The sequence below is a fragment of the Mastacembelus armatus genome, chromosome 5 (genome assembly GCF_900324485.2).
Source record: "Mastacembelus armatus chromosome 5, fMasArm1.2, whole genome shotgun sequence".
Taxonomy (NCBI): domain Eukaryota; kingdom Metazoa; phylum Chordata; class Actinopteri; order Synbranchiformes; family Mastacembelidae; genus Mastacembelus; species Mastacembelus armatus.
The window spans coordinates 27,231,660-27,251,876 of NC_046637.1; the positions used below are offsets into that span (position 1 = coordinate 27,231,660).

A 20,217-nucleotide genomic window follows, 5' to 3' on the forward strand; every position below is an offset into this window, starting at 1 on the left:
AAACTGTGTTGATGCATCTATCAAGGTGTTTTCAAGGTTCCCATTGGGTTTCCAGGATTTGTGAGCTATTACGTGTTCTGTGTAGCCCTATAGCTCCAGGCTGGCCCTCCCAGATAAATCAGTGCCAGAGAAAGAGACGCTCCCGCAGCTGATTGGCTCCGCGCTGCGCTCCAATCACTGAGCTGTAGTGATTCCTCTCACACAGACCGGAGCGGGCGGCTTGTAAAGCTGCAGCTCACTTAAATGTCAGGCAGAGAAAACACAAACAGGTTTTCACTACAGGGCGGATTGCTTCTTCATTTGAGTACTAGAGGAAACCGAAAGCAAAGTCTAAGAAAACGCTGGAAAATCAGGATTAAGCCAACTACAGTTTAGTCTTCTTTAGGGACTCTCTCGGAATAAAACGTGCTATGACGATTTCGGACGACGGAAGGACCTATTTTTCCTCATGAATATGGCCGTGATGTCTGTTTAAAGCCTGACCAGCCTGGAAATTGAAATGAGGATGACCGCCCTCCTGAGGAAGGTGCAGCAGGTGTTGTGCGTCCTGCTGCCGTGCGCCCTCCAGCTGTGCAGCGCTCAGACGCAAGAAGGTGGGCTCACACACCAGCACACACACACACACACACACACACACACCAGCACACACACACACACACACACACTTCTATCTTTGTGAGGACACAGTCACTTACTGTAACCTAAGTCTAATTCTTAACCCCCAAACCAAGTCTTAAACCTCAATAGGCCTTAGAATGTGTGTGAGAAAGTGAGGGCCCCACTCCCATCATCCAAAAACCAAACTGGTCCTCACAAAGATCATCATACAGGCCTGATAATTAACCCGGAATATTTACGGTGTTCATTTGACAAATCCCTCCCAACAGCTGGATTAGAGCTGCTCACTACACTGTGCTCTGATGTAGGAAAACACCTGTCCTGTCTCATAGACCTCAGACGCTAGAACCTGTTCTGCACACGTAAAACTTGTTTGCTGTGAGTCACCTGCACCTCTCCCACAACTCTGTGTGCTTTATCTTGTTTGTCTCAATTGTTTCAAGGTTTTGCGACAGAGTGGCCCAACCTTTTACTCACAAACACACTCAGACCTTTCCGGAAATGTTTCACCTATAAGGTTAAACCTTCCTTGTCTCAGTATAGCTCTGATAGAAGTAGCATATAGATTTTTTTACCTAAAAAACAGCAACAACACAAAGACCTAAGTGTTATTATACTGTGTATTGTTATTTTATTATAGGTTTATTATTAGTAGTAGGCTAATATATTAACAGTTAATGTGGTAATAGCAGAATATAAATATGTTTTGTGTGTGAAATGTTAATATTTAAACTAAGACCATAAAGGATTTACTTTCTTCATAGATGGGTCTGCTGATTGTTTTCCTATGAATCTATTCATTCTCTGATTTATAAAATAATGAAGAAAAGTGTGAAAATTCCCATTTGTTTCATAGCCCAGACTTATTTTGTGTTTCAGTATGTATGTACAGTGGGTACGGAAAGTATTCAGACCCCTTCAAATTTTTCACTCTTTGTGTCATTGCAGCCATTTGCCAAAACCAAAAAAGTTCATGTTATTTCTCATTAATGTACACTCAGCACCCCATCTTGACAGGAAAAAACAGAAATGTAGAAATTTTTGCAAATTTATTAAAAAAGAAAAACTGAAATATCACATGGTCATAAGTATTCAGACCCTTTGCAGTGACACTCATATTTAACTCACATGCTGTCCATTTCTTCTGATCCTCCTTGAGATGGTTCTGCTCCTTCATTGGAGTCCAGCTGTGTTTAATTAAACTGATTGGACTTGATTAGGAAAGGCACACACCTGTCTATATAAGACCTTACAGCTCACAGTGCATGTCAGAGCAAATGAGAATCATGAGGTCGAAGGAACTGCCCAAGGAGCTCAGAGACAGAATTGTGGCAAGGCACAGATCTGGCCAAGGTTACAAAAGAATTTCTGCAGCACTCAAGGTTCCTAAGAGCCCAGTGGCCTCCATAATCCTCAAATGGAAAAAGTTTGGGAAGACCAGAACTCTTCCTAGACCTGGCCGTCCAGCCAAACTGAGCAATCGTGGGAGAAGAGCCTTGGTGAGAGAGGTAAAGAAGAACCCAAAGATCACTGTGGCTGAGCTCCAGAGATGCAGTAGGGAGATGGGAGAAAGTTCCACAGAGTCAACTATCACTGCAGCCCTCCACCAGTCGGGGCTTTATGGCAGAGTGGCCCGACGGAAGCCTCTCCTCAGTGCAAGACACATGAAAGCTCGCATAGAGTTTGCCAAAAAACACATGAAGGACTCCCAGACTATGAGAAATAAGATTCTCTGGTCTGATGAGACCAAGATTGAACTTTTTGGCATTAATTCTAAGCGGCATGTGTGGAGAAAACCAGGCACTGCTCATCACCTGCCCAATACAATCCCTACAGTGAAACATGGTGGTGGGAGCATCATGTTGTGGGGGTGTTTTTCAGCTGCAGGGACAGGACGACTGGTTGCAATTGAAGGAAAGATGAATGCGGCCAAGTACAGAGATATCCTGGAAGAAAACCTCTTCCAGAGTGCTCAGGACCTCAGACTGGGCCGAAGGTTCACCTTTCAACAGGACAATGACCCTAAGCACACAGCTAAAATAACAAAGGAGTGGCTTCGGAACAACTCTGTGACCGTTCTTGACTGGTCCAGCCAGAGCCCTGACCTAAACCCAATTGAGCATCTCTGGAGAGACCTGAAAATGGCTGTCCACCAACGTTCACCATCCAACCTGACAGAACTGGAGAGGATCTGCAAGGAAGAATGGCAGAGGATCCCCAAATCCAGGTGTGAAAAACTTGTTGCATCATTCCCAAGAAGACTCATGGCTGTACTAGCTCAAAAGGGTGCTTCTACTCAATACTGAGCACAGGGTCTGAATACTTATGACCATGTGATATTTCAGTTTTTCTTTTTTAATAAATTTGCAAAAATTTCTACATTTCTGTTTTTTCCTGTCAAGATGGGGTGCTGAGTGTACATTAATGAGAAATAAAATGAACTTTTTTGATTTTGGCAAATGGCTGCAATGACACAAAGAGTGAAAAATTTGAAGGGGTCTGAATACTTTCCGTACCCACTGTATATTAATTTTGTTACGACATGAAACAAAGAAAAACAACAATCCCCACACTCGAAAGCTTGAACCTGAGTATCTTTGGTGTAAAAGTGATAAACGATCAACATTGATACTAGTTGATTTTTTTTTCTGCCGACGACTAATCAGTCAATTAACTCTAAAAATGGTACTGAAGTAAACGTAGTGCTGTGGTAGAAGTAAAAATGGTAATGTGCTGTACAAATATGTGAAAGCTGTACTTGAGTACTCAGTTACCTTGTTAACCTTAAACTTGAGGGCAGTGCTATACCTACGGTGGAGAGAGGTGCTGTGATTTGAATCCCAGTGCGACACTGTGAACTTTGACCTCATGTTCTTGTCACCATTGGTAAATCAAGCACTCAGTTTGACAAAACAATGTGGACATGAGCTCATCAGGTGACAGCGCCTCTGGCATCTGAACTAAACACACACAGACACACATAGAAAAAACAGCAGCGCTAATAAATCGAAAAAGAAAAACTTAAAAGAAAACAGAAACAAACCCAAAGAAACAGAGAGACTCAGTGAATCAAGGCTTAACATAGTGCCATAATCCAGCTCCCAGGGCACCTGCTTATGGGAAAGTGCATGGAGTCTTTGTCGCTATAACATTTCCAATGAAAACATAGACGAGTGCAGCATTTTTTTTTTTACTACTTCAATCCAAGACAGACTGCATATTACCTGAGATATTATGTCTGCTAGGTGCATGCTCTATGTTTCATGAAAGATGCAGAACAGTTTATATCAGAGTCACATGTATGGATCAGGTACATTAGAAATATTTCAACCACAAAGACATTTTAGAGGCACAACCTGATGTCAAAAGGAACCTGGTCGTTCAGCAAGTTGCTAAACAGAGTTTTGTGTTGCAGTAACCAGGCAGCTGTGAAAGAGTTTGGTGCTGATTTGTTGGTAGAGAAAGGTGGACCTGTCGTGCACCACCATCTGGGGTACAACTGGTAGAGCAGCTGAGGGTGGTAGCATTTTGAGGTCTACTCATATGTGTGTTTTCATGCACAACATCAAAGCCGTGTGTCTTTCTGCAATGAAGCATGGACTTGTTTGGAAAGAGATTTTGGTTTTCACGTTCTCATTTGAACATGAACGATCAGACGGACAAACACTACACAAACACGGTCGCACTTTAATGAGACAAAAACATATTGCCAACTGGTAGAGCTTGTATTTTACAACTTATTTTACGACGATTTTTACTCAGCAAATATTACCATCATGTCCAAACAGTTAATGTTAGATGCGTGTTGTGTCATATCTTTAAGTGTATGACATCTGAGTAAATTTTGATTTATTATCTTTATAATAAAACAACAATAGGTGGAACCGCCCTAAATTGCTTCTGTACTTTTACAGGTGTGACTTGTCCAAATAACTGATGCGTCAAAAAGCAAATATGCAGTCGCGCCTGTTGCCAAAGCATGATGTTAAGCCACTCTCTGCGTCAGCCTCAGTATTTTCAGCCGTCCTGCGCAGTAGGAACCCAGGAAAAAACAATCTTCCAGCTGAGCTGTACACAGTCTCTGCTGTGAGCCAGTGAACGCATCACGAAATGAAGTGGTTCTGTCTTTGAGTTTGTGCGCATGTGCATGTGTGTGTGCATTCACCTGTGAGTTATGCTGTAATCTTTGTCCATCCTGTGCCAAGTTTCTGTTTACCTCAGTCATCGCCTCGGCCGCATTATGGAGATTGTTTATCTCCTCCTCCCTCTATTCTTTTCTTTCTGTCCCTCTCTTCGTTTTGAGTATTGAAACCTTGGTAACAGACCAATGAAAATAACAGCTGAACCTGATCCTTGTTATGTTTTTGTCATGTGTTAGGTTACACTTTGGCGCTGAGGACAATGGTACCATTTTAAAGTGAGTTCATGTGCTGTATATGATACTTCATGAAAACCGACAGACTGCAGGATTTGTAAAGTGTGAGGAGACGCAGAGTGAAATGCAGAGAAGCCTGGTCACACATCCTGATGCAGAATGATGCTTGTATTGCACCATATTAAAATAGGACCTTTGTGTCTGTGTGTGTGGTTGTGTACGTGCATTGACTCTAAACCCTACACCGCACCTCCATCTGCCAACACTGAAAATCCTCCTTTGACAGAAGAACTCACTCAGCCTGTTCAGATCTTCAGCTTTCACAGCCACAGACTTTGCATCGTACGTATGGCTGACATTCAGTTCTCTTCACGTGTGCATACTGGTTTGTCACCCTCTGCAGCGGTTTGTACTGCATACATACCCCACATACTGTAGAGTGTGGAAGGTGCTTGAAAGTACATGTGCAGGTGTTTCCCAACAGGCAATTCAAGGGCTGTAAAGACATCAGTCCAAGTGACCCACTGATAGCACCGAGCTGCTGTCAGAGCATAACTAAGGTGGGGTAGATAAAGAGCTTCACCCCTGAGCAAACAGACTTTACTGCCTTTTTCAAGTAAATGGATTTAAACATTTCTGAAAGCACATTGGAGACTTAGTCAGGGCATCTCAGTGTGGTAACAGACATGACATGACAGGAATCTAATGTATAGAAATGTTTGTACTTTTAGCTCAAGCTAAGGCTCAAGCCTTAGAAAACATTCAGTCCTAAATCACAGTAGAGCCTGTTGTCATGCTGCATTCATATCATACTATACAGGCTGCAGGTATGAGCAGCTAAGAACAAATAGTCACGTCTCTCTTGTCTTATGACTCCAGATTAACTCCAGAAAGGAAGCCTTGGGTAACATAAACAAAATGGCAGCGAGGACAGACACCACATAGTGGATAATATGCATCCATCCATTATCTATACCTGGGTTTTCCTAACCAGGGTCACAAGGATCTGCTGGAGCAGGGGGATAATATGTGCTTTGTAATTTGGGCGAACTGACCCTTAAATAATTTTAGCTCAGCCCCCATGAGCTTGGTATTCTCAGAAATGTAATAAAATGACTCCTATTCGGACTTTGGACATGTTCATTGCATCTGTCTCACACACACACACACACACACACACATACAATGTGCTTTGACCTCCACTGCTGTGCATGAGGGTAATAATCATCAATAATCAATCTTTTTTATGCCCCAGTTGGGGTCTGTTTTGACTCTAATGGCAAAACGTACTCATCAGTGTTTGCATATCATAGTTTCTTTTCATATAATAGTAAATAAACGATCAGAGTTCACTGGGTTCTTTAAAATTAAAGGGTAAATTCACCCGAATAACAAAGAACATTTTCACTATTATCTGTGGTATCTAGCCATGAGGATAGTTTTTGAGGGTGTGGAGGGAGAGACACTCCTGAGGTGAAAAGGACAGGTGCGTGTTGTTTGGTCTGAAAACAACAGGACAATAATAACTGTAGTTTGGCTGTTGACGTGGCCTATTTTATTGGAGCTCAGTCAAATTTTAGCCAAGAGACGTGACACAAATATTTTTTGATTCAGTCTGACTTTACCCTTATTCTTTCCAGTCAATCTTTCTCATGTCAGGGCCTGTTCGAGAATCATTTTTGAATGTTTTCTTTACTATTTAATTGTTCCAGTAATAGCCGTCTGTACATCCGTGGGTCTATGGAAACAGGACCTGGTAATAACAGATGTGGCACATGGTTAGTGCCATTTCTCCAAAAGATTAAAAAATGAGGTTTAAATTGTGGCACGCAGATAATTGACTGACTGCATGGCAGCATTATACTTCCTGTTTGCCCCGCTGGAGGCATTACTGGAGCTGCAATTGCCAAACATAGAGCTGTAATTACCTTTTAAATAGTAAATAAATAGTAAAGTAAATAATAAATATTAGTAGTTGTGACAAATCCATTTGTAGATTTTTTCAAGTTGTACTATTATTACTGTCTCCAACCACAGAACAGGATGTCGCCTACTGTTTTTAGAGTAAAGTTAAAAATATGGCTTTTGTTTTAAGTGATGATTTATATTCCTAAAATATGCAGATGTTCAAATGCAGGTGATAAAGCCTGACTCGGTGTAAGGTTTACATTTGAAGTCAGGGCTCTGTGCAGGCTTTGTCATACCAAACTGGGAAAACCATTTCTTATGGCCACATACTTTTGGCCATATTTTGTGAGTGCCAACATGAACAGGACATAAGTTTGTGTTTGTATGTTTTGGCAAAATATTGATTTCTAGAGGACACTGGTGTCAAGAGCGGAATTTATTCTCTGTCCTCACTTCTCTGCTGCTCCTGTCCCGCCTGACATTTGAATAGCAAAGCAGCCTTCAATGAAGCGAATGGCTAAACTCCCACAAACCATAAACAAGGCCTCGTATGTTTGTCTCGGAAAAGGACATGCCCTGTACACAATCCTCAGTTTGTTTGACACTGTTACAGTACATGCTTTGATTCCCTGACTTGTAGTGAGTGTTACAAAAGAGTCTTTGTAAAAAATATCTGCTGTTGCCTCATTAGTGATTTATTATGTTTATGGTGATTCCATGTGAACATTTCTCTTCACAACGTTTGTGGTTCAATGCCCATTTTTTCTCATTAGGATGTGAAAACTAACACACTACTGATTATTCACACTATGTTTAAGTGTAAAATTAAGTGTAAATTACAATTTTATTGTTTTATTTTTCTTACTGTGAATAAATCCCATGAAAAGACCAACATTTTTCAGCATTTCTCCACTTTTTCTGTAGCACCAAGACCATTTATTCCTACTGAGCATGAAAACTATACCAACAGTAATAAAATAGGAGTTGATAGTATATTTGTCTGTGACTATTTTAGCTGCACATTTGGTTCTGTTGTGAGTATTTATAGCAGCAGAAGACTCAAAATAAACCACAGAGCTTATATACACCACTACACTGAGCACACAGTTAGTGTTGGTCTTTTCGTTTATTCACTGTAAGAAAAACATAATATATCACCCAACTTATCCTTTACATCATGTTGACTTTTAAGACGCTCATTAACACAAGTCCATTTTTTATTTTTCCAACAGTCGTTTGTTATGGCACCCAGAACGGGCTGAGCATTACGGGCAATACAGAGATTCATTACGTCTGGATGAAGGAGAGGTACACCGGCTGTGAGATTGTGATGGGCAACCTTGAGATCACCATGATGGAGCACACCAGAGACTTCTCCTTTCTGCGGGTGAGGCTGGGAACACACAGAAAGATCATAGTAACAAGTCTACAAAAGGCAAATCACCTTTAGTCCTTTCCAAGAACTGCAGTATATGTGTCACTGGGAACTGGGAACCAGTCTAGACAAGGATGTGGATCATTCTTTTTGAGTCACCAATGCCAGAAACAATTCCACATCTGAGGATCAACTGCAAACCAAAAACAAGCTGTTCATCACTGTCTGTAATGTTTGATGTCCCTGTTTCAGCTGCACAATGGTCTCATTTATGCCCCCCCCCCCCCCCCCCCCCCCCCGTCCCCTCCTGAGTTAATCACTGCGCTTCAGTCCCTGTGACTAACACAAGTAAAACACACCTCTGATGACAGTTTGCAATAACAATTAATCTTACTAACAAAAGCAAAAGAAGTGTCTTGTCTAAACACTTGTATTATCTTTGATTTATCTTTCTCATTTTTATCTATCATCTCATTTTTTTCTACCCCTGCAGTCTATCAGGGAGGTGACAGGCTACATCCTGTTCGCTGTCAACGAGTTCAGCCACCTGCCCCTGGACCACCTGCGCGTCATCAGAGGCACAACACTGTACGAGGACAAATACGCTTTGGCTGTGATGGTCAACTACCAGAAGGGCGGACAGCAGGGCCTTCAAGAACTGGGCCTGACACACCTCACAGGTACTCAGGACGACACGGGCTAGTTTGAATGAGTGTGTTTAAAGTGTGGGAGGCCTTGAGTGGCGCGGGTAGCTCAGAGCTCAGGTTGGATGTGGCACTCGGTTACTGTTGGAGCTCCCACGCCCACACAGCACAGCCACACCTTCGGAGTACTGGTCGCCAGAGAGCAGCGGTGTGTGAAGTCACAGGGATATGGAGTCCCTGGAATGTCTCCTGTGCTTAACTGCTCAACCGCCACCGTAACATGAGCCGTAGCAGAGTATACTGGGCTTGTATGTGCCGTAGTAAACAGCGAATAGCAGAGTTTGAAAGGATGAGTCATGGACTTGTCCAGGCTTGCTTTGCTAATTGTCCTTTCCCGTTTATATGCATGTGTACCATCCACAGAGATACTAGAGGGAGGAGTCAAGATCATCCAGAATAAGTACCTGAGCTACGCCCCGCAGATCACCTGGCTGGATATAGTGAAGGATGGAACAACTGAAATTGTGATTGAGAGCAACGGGCCTGAAAGTGAGTGCAAAGGAGGATATTTAATGATATAATGCCTATAGTGATTGTCAGCAAAAGCAAATATGAGCTGAGCTCTTTTAAAGCTCCCCAGCTGGTTCACCTGCCTCACATATTAGCTTCAACTGGACAGAAAACAGTGATTGTGGGTTTTGTTGTCCATTTCAGTGTCCATGTGAACATGTGAGCATTATTTTCACACAATGTCAGACTTATGCTTTTGTCTGATTTTAATGATTCCAACTTCTATCTCAGAGCCTTGTGACAAAGCATGTGGTGACCTGTCATGTTGGGGTCCAGGAAATGACACGTGCCAGATCTGTGAGTGATATTGATTTCCTGTCACATTAAAAACAAAAACAGAGAAACAGATCAGTCTACCTTTACATTGTTACAAAACCGAAGGAATAAGGAATAAACAACCAAATGACTATAATATATTACTGTCATAGTAACATACTGGTGTTGGTCTGCTGCCTGTGACATATTTTCTTTCATACTTTGTTTTAGTGACAAAGACTGTGTGCGCACCTCAGTGCAACAGCCGATGCTTTGGTAGAAGCCCGAGCGAGTGCTGTCACATCGAGTGTGCCGGAGGTTGCACCGGGCCCCTGGACACGCACTGCTTTGTGAGTCTGCTGCTTTAACAGGCCTTTCACATGGTGTGTCACAGAAACGAAGGCACAGATTAAAATAGTAAAATTAATGACAGCTGAATTCCCCATTTAGCTGTTTTGAGGTTCATGTCGGCTCACTGTCACACTGTCATGACTTCCTGAGCAGATCAGAGCTCTGGTCAGTGCAGAGTTAGTACAGAAGCACCTGTGTGTTTCCTGCACAAACAGACAAAACAAACCTATTAGCTGCGTTGCTGACCGGGATGTGTGTGACTCTTTGCAGGCCTGTAGGAACTTCAACAACACGGGCTCCTGTGTGTCTCAGTGTCCCCAGACTCTGATCTACAACAAACAAAAATTCAAACTGGAGCCCAACCCCAATGCCAAGTACCAGTATGGCTCCATCTGTGTGGCCCAGTGCCCCAGTGAGTTCCCACACAAGCTTTCTTACATCTGCATGTTCACACAGACTCACAGTGCATCAAACACCTGCTGTTTTCATATATGAATGCAGTTTCCATGTTTGCACAACACTGTGTTAATCATTCGTCTTATAAAGCACCACTTGCTCCACTGTACATTTTTGCTCATGTTATTAAAGACATTTGAGCGATTTACTCCATATTTATTCCAGCAAACTTCGTGGTGGACGACAGCTCCTGTGTGAGCAACTGTCCCTCTGATAAGATGGAGGTGGAGAAGAATGGAGTGAAAAGATGTGAGCCCTGTGGCGGCCTCTGTCCAAAAGGTATCACAGATAATATAACAGCTGCTTTACTGAGGACAGATGTTTTATGCGAGTGAGAGCTGAGTTTGATTCATGGGAAATGAAATGTTTCTTGAATCTATTTGCTGATCATCTGTTTTGTTTGTAAAATGCTTCTTTAGAAACTAACTATAGCTGTCAGAAAACTGCAGTAAAAAGTATTTCTCTGTAGTATTAAGTAGCATTTAATGGAACTAACCAAGTACTTTATTTAATATCATCCTCTTTATCTTCCTCCCAGCTTGTCAAGGCACAGGAAGTTCAAGCAGACAGACTGTTGATGCTCTTAACATCGACAGTTTTATAAACTGCACCAATATCCAGGGCAGTCTGCACTTTCTGGTGACCGGCATCAAAGGGTAAACAAGACTTCTTCTTCTTATAGTTACCGTTAATATTAGTAAGATACAACTGTGTCCAGCAGGTTCATACGTATTTTTAGTCTGTGCTTTAAAGATACTTTGTGCAGTAGAATTTCATTTTAGTTTCTTTTCTGTCCAAAGTGATGTTTATAATGGCGTACCACCCCTCGACCCAGAAAAACTCAAAGTCTTCAACACAGTGCGAGAGATTACAGGTGTGTGTATGTGTGTGTGTGTGTGTGTGTGTGTGTGTGTGTGTGTGTGTGTGTGTGTGTGTCTGTGTGTGTCTGTGTGTGTGTGAGCTGATTTACACACTGTCACATTGTTTTCCTTTATAGTTATGGCCTCTAAAACACCATCGCTCTACTTTCAGATATGCTTAGTATCCAGTCATGGCCTGAAAAGATGTCTGACCTGTCAGTCTTCTCCAACCTGCAAACAATTCAAGGCAGAACAATTTACAAGTGAGCAGCAGTTTTTTTCCACCTCTTTGTTCTTGTTTTTGGTTTCTCTTGTCAGCTACAGCCATCTTGTGTTACGATTCATTCGATTGGATCTGATAGTGTGTTATGTCATGTTGTTTTTACCCTGGTAAAGAGGAGTGAACTCTAAAGAGTACACACTAAACTAAACTAAATAAACACTCTCACCTCTTTCCGCCAAGGCTTCGGTTTGAAATAGCTAAATTAAATTGTTTTCTGAGTTATTGTTCTATCATATTCTCACAGAGGTGGTGTGATTTGGTGGTGGACGTGTCTCATTAGTTAGTTTACGAATTCTCTTGCATGGTCTGTCTGATAAAAAAGGTATTTGGGTACAAAATGTTTGTTTCTGAGAGTCTGGTTGGATTTTATGTGGGAAAAAAAATAGGACTTTAATTTTACAACTGAATAGTGAAGTGGAATCACTGCTGACTATTTAGCTAATGCTGAAATGTATATAACGTAATTTAATGATTGAAATAATATAAAGAGTGTTGACATTTCCAGTCGGTAATTACAGATTGTACAATTAAAATTCAGAGGACTATAAGTGTCTCTTAAACTCAAAAAGGTTTCTCAAACTGTATTGGTGACATTCAGATCAGGGTTAATGATTTTACTGTAATAAACTGATGTAAAGCAATGAAACATGAATGCAATCAGACATTTGTTCAATGAGCTGATGTTCTGACATGATCCAAGAGAAGTTCAGACTAAGTATAAACCCTGACCACCTGGACATTATGAATCTGAAAATGACCAGCTGGAATGAGTCAGGGTCAGTTATAAAACTGGGAATTATCTTCTGAGAAATCCAAAGTAATTCTTCATAAACTTCATCAACTCTGAAAGTAGGAAAGTAAAGTGTGACACTGTATAAATGACATATTCAGTGATGGTTACAGTTCACAATTACATATAAAGTTGTTCATAAAATCCAAATTATGAAGCCATAGTATTTTAAAATCAGTTTATTGGGAACTGTTCATTTCTTACACACTTCACCTACTTGCTTACTTTTGTATATTTAAGGGGCTACTCTCTTCTGGTGATGGGGAGCCCCTCTCTGACCTCCCTGGGATTACGATCCTTAAGAAAGATAGACGGTGGTGTCTACATCACAGGGAACAAGAAGCTCTGCTACCACAACACCGTCAACTGGACACGTATCTTGAGAAGCAGCTTCCCTCCACAGCGACGCCAAAAGCACATTAACATCAAGGAGAACCGACCAAAAAATCAGTGTGGTACGTGCGGTTGGGTCAGTTGAATTCATCTCCTTTATTAAAGTTCATGATGATACAATAGGTTTTGTTCTTTTATAGTCAATGAGGGCCACGTGTGCGACCCCCTGTGCTCCTCTGACGGCTGCTGGGGCCCCGGGCCAGAACAGTGTCTGTTCTGTAAGAAATACAGCAGGGGAGGAACGTGCGTGCCAGACTGCATGTTCTTAACTGGGTGAGTTGTCACAAAATAAGAACTAATAATATCCAACTTGTTTGCCTGACATGAGTAATGTCCCAGTGTGTAAAGGCACAGCTGAGCCAAGTGTTTCACTGTTATCTGCAGTCTGCTCAACGATTTTGAAAGTAAATAACTTTTGTCCTCATTGCAGGGAGAGGCGGGAGTTTGCTACTCAGTCAGGGGAATGCATGCCCTGCCACCCTGAGTGTAAGGTCCAGGAGGGGAAAGAGACCTGCACAGGCCCGGTATGCTTCTCTCAGTTCAGCACTTAGCTAGATAGTTAGATAGATTATCACGTTTGAGTTTACAGGTGTAGTTTGCACAGAACAAACAAGTTCTTCAAACTCAAGACTTGTGTTTTAATAACTTTGGGTGTGCTGCTACCACCTAGTGGCTCATGTTACACATGAAAATACTCCTTAAACGTGTTGCGTCTCCACTGACTTTGACCCTGCTTCCCTCCAGGGGGCAGATCAGTGTGTAGCCTGTGCCAACATGCAGGACGGTCCACACTGTGTCTCCTCGTGTCCTGAGGGCGTGATGGGAGGGGAGGGGGTTATCTTTAAATACCCCAACAAGCAAGGTCACTGTGAGCCATGCCACATCAACTGTACCCAAACGTAAGAAACGAGTAGAGGCCTGTGTTTCTGCACATACGTGGATGCTTTCTGCTTTAATTGACCCCTTATATATTTGGTGTTCAGGTGCAGCGGTCCAGGACTTGGAGACTGCCTGGGGTCTTCTGGGTATGTTTCTCTTCTCCTTCTGTCATAGCCCATTTTAAATATTTTCACATTTTGATTCTGTATCCAGTGCTGACAATGTGACATCTCTTATTTCTTCCCACCCCTGTCTCTAGACCTCCGACCCTGGCCATTGTAATGGGAGTAATCGCCCTTCTCTTCGGTTCATTCTCTGTTTTTGTGCTGACTGTTCTGTACCGCCGAGGTCTCGCCATTCGCCGTAAGCGAGCTATGAGGAGGTACATGGAGAGTGGACAGGTAGGTCAGAGTCTGCAGTTCAGGCGTCATCATGCTGTTATGCATCATTTTGATTTGTTTTAATGTGTGCGCTACTTGCTGACAGAGTTTCGAGCCTCTGGAACCTGGAGAGAAGGGAGCTAAAGTCCACACTCGGATCCTGAAGCCCACAGAGCTGCGTAAGATCAAGCTGCTGGGAAACGGCGTGTTTGGATCAGTTCATAAGGTACCTGTGATTGTCACACTTATATAAATACCCTTTCTCTTGCATATTTAATATTTATTTAACACTTCTGCTCTCTGTACCTCAAAGGGCATTTGGATTCCTGAAGGCGACACAGTGAAGCTTCCCGTGGCCATAAAGACGATTCATGATCGCACTGGTCGTCAGACCTTCTGTGAGCTGACAGATGTAAGAAAACATGACTCCACTGAAAATGAGCCTTTTCATTATGAAACATTATGAAACACTCACCTCCTGCAGGCTGGAAAGGTGGATCTGATATGTTTGTAGCTTTCAAACTGCATCCAACCAGGCAATATAATCCTTTCCAGTGCTTCAGTGTAGATACTCAGGAGATACATGTAGACTGTGCCCTAAACAAAACTACATTACTTTTATTGGGTCACACTGGGGTCACACACTGAGCTGAACATCAACAACAGAGAGGTGGATTATGGTGTCGGTGTTGTTTTTATAGTTTTCCATGGACATTTCTAAGGTTTTTATTGCTGTGACCCTGGGTCCCCATTGGAGTACACTATAAATACTGTGAATCCAGCTGGTTCCTAACTCTTCTGATCAATTGCATTTGATGATTAAAATGTACATTTCTGCTTATTTAGTAAATGTAATCACTAATGATTGAATGCAAATGTTTCCTACAGCACATGCTGTTGATGGGAAGCCTGGACCACAGTAACATTGTTCGGACCCTGGGTATCTGTCCTGGGCCCAGCCTGCAGCTCATCACCCAGCTCAGCAGTCAGGGCTCCTTGCTGGAGCACGTCAGGAACTGCAAGAACAAGCTCAGCCCACAGAGGCTGCTCAACTGGTGTGTTCAAATCGCAAAGGTAAAGGCTATTTTTGTTTGTTTGAGACATTATTTGCTCTAGTCCAATAACAGCCCAAGCATTAACACCATTCCTGTACTTTCCCATTAGGGTATGTATTACCTGGAGGAGAACAGGATGGTCCACAGGAACTTAGCTGCCAGAAATGTGCTCCTCAACAGTAACTACACCGCCCAGATCTCAGACTATGGCATTGCAGACCTGCTTTACCCTGATGACAAGAAGTACTTTTACAATGAGGTCAAGGTCTGTAGTCTGGAAGAAAATATATGACTGATTCAATAAAAGATGATCAAAGTTCATTAACAGACGCTTTGGCATGAATTTATTTTGGACATGCTGAGACATTGATCCTGTTTTCCTCTATCCACTGATCACTCCTTCTGCTGGGTTCACTGATGTAATCAATAGTAATCAATCATCTGTTTACATCTTCAGACACCAATCAAATGGATGGCATTGGAGAGCATCTTGTTTCGGAGGTACACACACCAGAGTGACGTCTGGAGTTATGGTGAGATTAACACAACTGGACAGCCCAGTGTGGTTAATATTGTTTGTGATATCAGTAGCGTGGGAGTGTTAGTGTTAGATGTGTGTCATTAATGCTGTTTCATGACACTTAGGGGTGACAATATGGGAAATGATGTCCTATGGGGCAGAGCCGTACGCAACAATGCGTCCACAGGAAGTTCCTGATCTGCTGGAAAAGGGCGAGCGTCTGTCCCAGCCCCAAATTTGCACCATTGATGTGTATATGGTCATGGTCAAGTGTGAGTGCCTCTCTTCTGTCCTTCTTTACGTGGGTTAATTGTTGTGTTTTAGAACATTGAGTTAACTGGTGAAATACTCCTACATTTTAATTCGTCTCAGATCTTCATTGCAAATTAGTTTCAACAGCTCCATAGATTGTGTGGCAAATGGTGACACTTCTCTTAATGTCTAGGCTGGATGATTGATGAAAATGTCCGCCCAACATTCAAGGAGCTGGCCAGTGAATTTACAAGAATGGCCAGAGACCCACCTCGCTACCTGGTGGTCAAAGTAAGGATGGTAGTGTGTTGGACTGTTGGTGCTCCGGTAAAAACGTACACACGGTTGATTAATCTGGTCCATTTTTGTCCACCAGGAGGTCTGCAGCCAACAGGACTCAGCTCCAGATGACCTTGTCCAGCGGAGTGCAGATCTGGATGACCTAGAAGATCTAGACCTTCAGCTGGAGGACCACGAGATAGAGATGGGAATGGATGGCATTACTCCAGCCAACCTCTACCTGTCTCAATCAAGGAGCCTCACTCGCCTCTCTAGGATAGACACTCACAGAGTGAGTGAGGGGACAGCACCTCCTATCAAATTTTTGTCCAGTTTATATGTAGAAAGTAAAAACTCACTCCTGTGTTTTCTTGTAAAGGTGGTTCTTAATCCAAGCACAGCTGGATACCTGCCTATGACCCCAGGTGTTGACAACCCAGGACAGGTTAAGCCACTTTATGTATAAACAGTTTTTAAAATGTTTGTATGTACATTCAGTGTCTCCAACCAAACATAAAGAGGTCATATCATTTAACTATATCATAAACATCACTCTAGTGCACATCCCTACTCATGTCACTTCACTAATACAGGCCTGTGGCCGTTATCTTCCACAGGCTGCGTGGCCATCACGCTCTCGACTAAACTCAGCACGCACCGTGTCTGAGAGCTCGGAGGGGTGTGGCACAGCCGTGGAGCTGGAAATGAACGAGGACTTTCCTCTAAGCATGAAAAGAAGATTTCAACGTGAGGACAGCGCTTACATGTCGCAGAGGGACAGCATGTCCGGTGGGCCATCAGAGACTCCATCCCCAGAGATGGAGGAGGAAGACCAAAACGGATATGTGCTTCCTGGAGAGAGCCCAGAGAGAGGTGATAGCATCAGTCAAAAGAGCATTCATCACTCTATACTATCATATTGTTGTAATACTGCCGCCCTGACAATTGTCCCCAGAAAATGAGTAAAAGCTGGTAAAGCCTGGGTTAGTTTTTATGGAATGAATACAAATCAATACTAAATGCAGTATTTTAAGACCACTACAGGAACTCAGCATTCAGTACATAAAATACTACCTTTATCAGTGTACTTTTATTTGTCAATATTATTTATTCATTGAAGAAATGAAGTTCAACATTTTAAAGAAATACATTTATTTGTTTATTGATTAAATGATATTATAGATGTCAGTCTCATAAATAGTCTGGCATAAAATAACCCCCATGAAGTCATGATTTGTTCTTACACTGATCCAAAAAAGTTGATCAGATTGAGCATTATTGGTATGTGAAAGTAAAATATGCACTTCTCAATATTACATCAAATGTTTTGGTAAAAAGGCAAAAACAAGATCAAAGACAAAGGTGCTATTACACTAAAAGGATGTAAAGCTACGGTGCTTTAAGGCCACTATTCGTCAGGTCATGCAATAAGAAAAGTTATATCGTGCCTTGTCTATTTTTTTTTTTTCAGATATGCTACTTTCCTTATCTCGAGCCACGCCAGGCAGAATGGGCATGTCTCATTCATCAGGCCTCTTGGATAACGCAGGTGATGAAGCCTATGAGTATATGAACAAGCCAACATCTGTCTCACCCAGGAACAACGGCCAGTGGTTAAAGCCGAACAAGAAACGAACCTCCTCCGTATCATCGCATGTGACAGCGTGCTCAGGTGATACCACTTCATTTGTGGAGTCCATGGGGCTTCACAGAAGGAGCAAAGACAGTTCTGATTCAGAGCAGCAGGGCTCTAATGAAGTTGAATATGAATACATGGACATCAGAGGCAGTGAAAAGGAAAGAGGACAGGTGGGCGAAAAGGAAGCGGAGGATGAATATGTGGAGGACAGTAACTACCATTACACCAACAGACAGCCGAAACTGCAACAAGCTCTTCGTGACAGAAAGGACCTGACAATACAGGGGAGGGACGAGGATGAGGCCTATGAGTATGAGGACATGGACTCCTTTGCTGGCCTGCAGCCTGGAGATGCAGTGGTGTACCAGAATGTGCAGAGGGAAAGGGAGGGCGCTGTGGCGGGGGCAGAGGCACATCGGCCTGGGTATAACCCCTACGTAAGGGTGCGTACTGGAGTCAGGGTTGGAGAACCTGTACCTGGTGACAGATCTTTTGACAATCCAGACTACTGGCACAGCAGGATGTACATAAAGCCTGAAGCAGTGCCTACATGAAGAATATTTTAAGTCTCATGAACTTCCTTTGAACTGTATTCATGAAGGACCTGAAATAGGAAATGCAACCATAAGCAACATTGCTAATGTGGCCTAAGACACAAGCTAAAAAATCCTGTATGTGTGACTTTAAAACAGCTGTGTTGTCTGCTGCAGGCTGACATTGCATCTTATATTTAGGGCTAGAATTTGGGATATTTCCAGATATAATAGCACTGAACCTTGAGAACACTAACTGAAATGAACAGATTACAAGCTATATTTTTCTGTTTACATTTTGAAATGAACAAAGTATGTCTTTGAGAACAAATGCATTTGGTTAGTTTCCTTTATGTTTTGAGACCTCTTTGTAATTATATGAAATACATTTTCTACTTAATAAAAATATTTTGAATAGCTATTTTAAAGCAGGTATTTTTTTATTTTATGACCATATGTGCAGGTTATGTTCTTCCATTACATCTAATGTAGAGCGTGAAAGTTCATTCTGGACATGAATAATTGCAGTTTGATAGGGTTGTAGATTGTTGAGGAGTCACAGGGAGGGTATTCATCATTGGCTTATGAACATATCACTGTAAGCACAAGTGGGTCTCGATCCTCATATTAACCTTTTCCCCTCAAAGTCTTTTGCTGCTATACTGTTGTGACCTCATAAATTTTTTTTTAAACTCTTAAAGTTGTTCCACGTGGTGCATTAAAGAAGCCTTAGTAGAAGAAGAAGTACTTTGTATGTATGATATATTATGAGATATGAGTGTGCATGATATATTGAGGGTTTATGACATATTCTTTCAAATATTGCATGTTGGACCAGTTAATGGCAAATGTGCTGTGAGCCTCACTGATCAACTATTATTCTCACTTTCTGAAAAGTTGATAAGTCACAAAACCTAAAGAAGGAAACTGACACTAAAAAGACTGTATATTCGGAATCCATTTGACTGAACTGACTTGTGAAGCTTCATAGACATTTTTGAAGATATCTTTTGTACAACACTTGGTTTTGTCCTTGTCACTCTCCTATAAAGGAGCAGGACCCAGACTCAGACACAAAACATGTTGAGTCTGTGCAGTCTGGGGTACTGTTTACCCAGGGCCCACTGCAAGGAGGGAATAAAGAGCCTGGAGTGAAGAGTTTTTTGTGTTGCATTTGGACTTTAAAGATCTTGTTAGTGATTTTGAAAACATAAAGACCTCTCAGTGGGCATTTACTGGAGAATAAATTTTTTCCACCATTTTTTTTCACAACATAACAATAGCTAATGATCTTTTTCTACAAATAAAAATAAATATAAGTGAAGTCTGGCCATTTGACTTTTATTATTCTGGCAATTTAAACTAAGATAATATTTATTAGCTTTGTCTTATACCAGGGGAAAAATACGTGAGAGAGATACTGATCAAGCGAACATGGTGGGCCCACCAAGAGGGTTTATACACAGGACCCAGAATCTCGTGCTCCACCCCTGCTAATCTGTCCATGATTACAGCAGACCTTGTAGATCCCGAAGACAAAACTGAAAATAGAAAATGTTTACAAGGACTTGGTAGTAAATTATTACCACATACAATATGTATATATTAATAATAAACATGTATGATACAAACCTATTGTTACTACTGTTGGAACTGGAATTTCCTCCCTCAGTGAGGCGATGAATGTGGTCTCCAATTAGCTGTTTATTAAAACACACTGAATAAAGCAGTTACAGAGCTCTGGGTCAAACTCTCCCTAGCAACAGCACTCTCTACGTCAGGACATGAAGTCTGACTCCTGT

At 42.0% G+C, this 20,217-nt stretch overlaps 1 protein-coding gene across 1 annotated transcript; it reads left to right on the forward strand.

The window, feature by feature from the left end:
• Positions 1 to 217: 217 nt before the first annotated feature.
• erbb3a (erb-b2 receptor tyrosine kinase 3a) lies at positions 218 to 18,843 on the forward strand. The gene is made up of 28 exons (XM_026306168.1): positions 218 to 593; positions 8,134 to 8,288; positions 8,770 to 8,956; positions 9,344 to 9,469; positions 9,722 to 9,787; positions 9,977 to 10,095; positions 10,367 to 10,508; positions 10,718 to 10,831; positions 11,091 to 11,208; positions 11,353 to 11,426; positions 11,585 to 11,675; positions 12,726 to 12,940; positions 13,019 to 13,151; positions 13,309 to 13,402; positions 13,623 to 13,777; positions 13,862 to 13,903; positions 14,017 to 14,158; positions 14,244 to 14,363; positions 14,451 to 14,549; positions 15,026 to 15,211; positions 15,302 to 15,457; positions 15,650 to 15,725; positions 15,838 to 15,984; positions 16,158 to 16,255; positions 16,341 to 16,535; positions 16,623 to 16,688; positions 16,861 to 17,116; positions 17,715 to 18,843. The coding sequence occupies exons 1-28, from the start codon at positions 500 to 502 to the stop codon at positions 18,434 to 18,436; spliced, it is 4,188 nt and encodes a 1,395-aa protein (XP_026161953.1). The 5' UTR covers positions 218 to 499; the 3' UTR covers positions 18,437 to 18,843.
• The last annotated feature ends 1,374 nt before the right edge of the window (positions 18,844 to 20,217 follow it).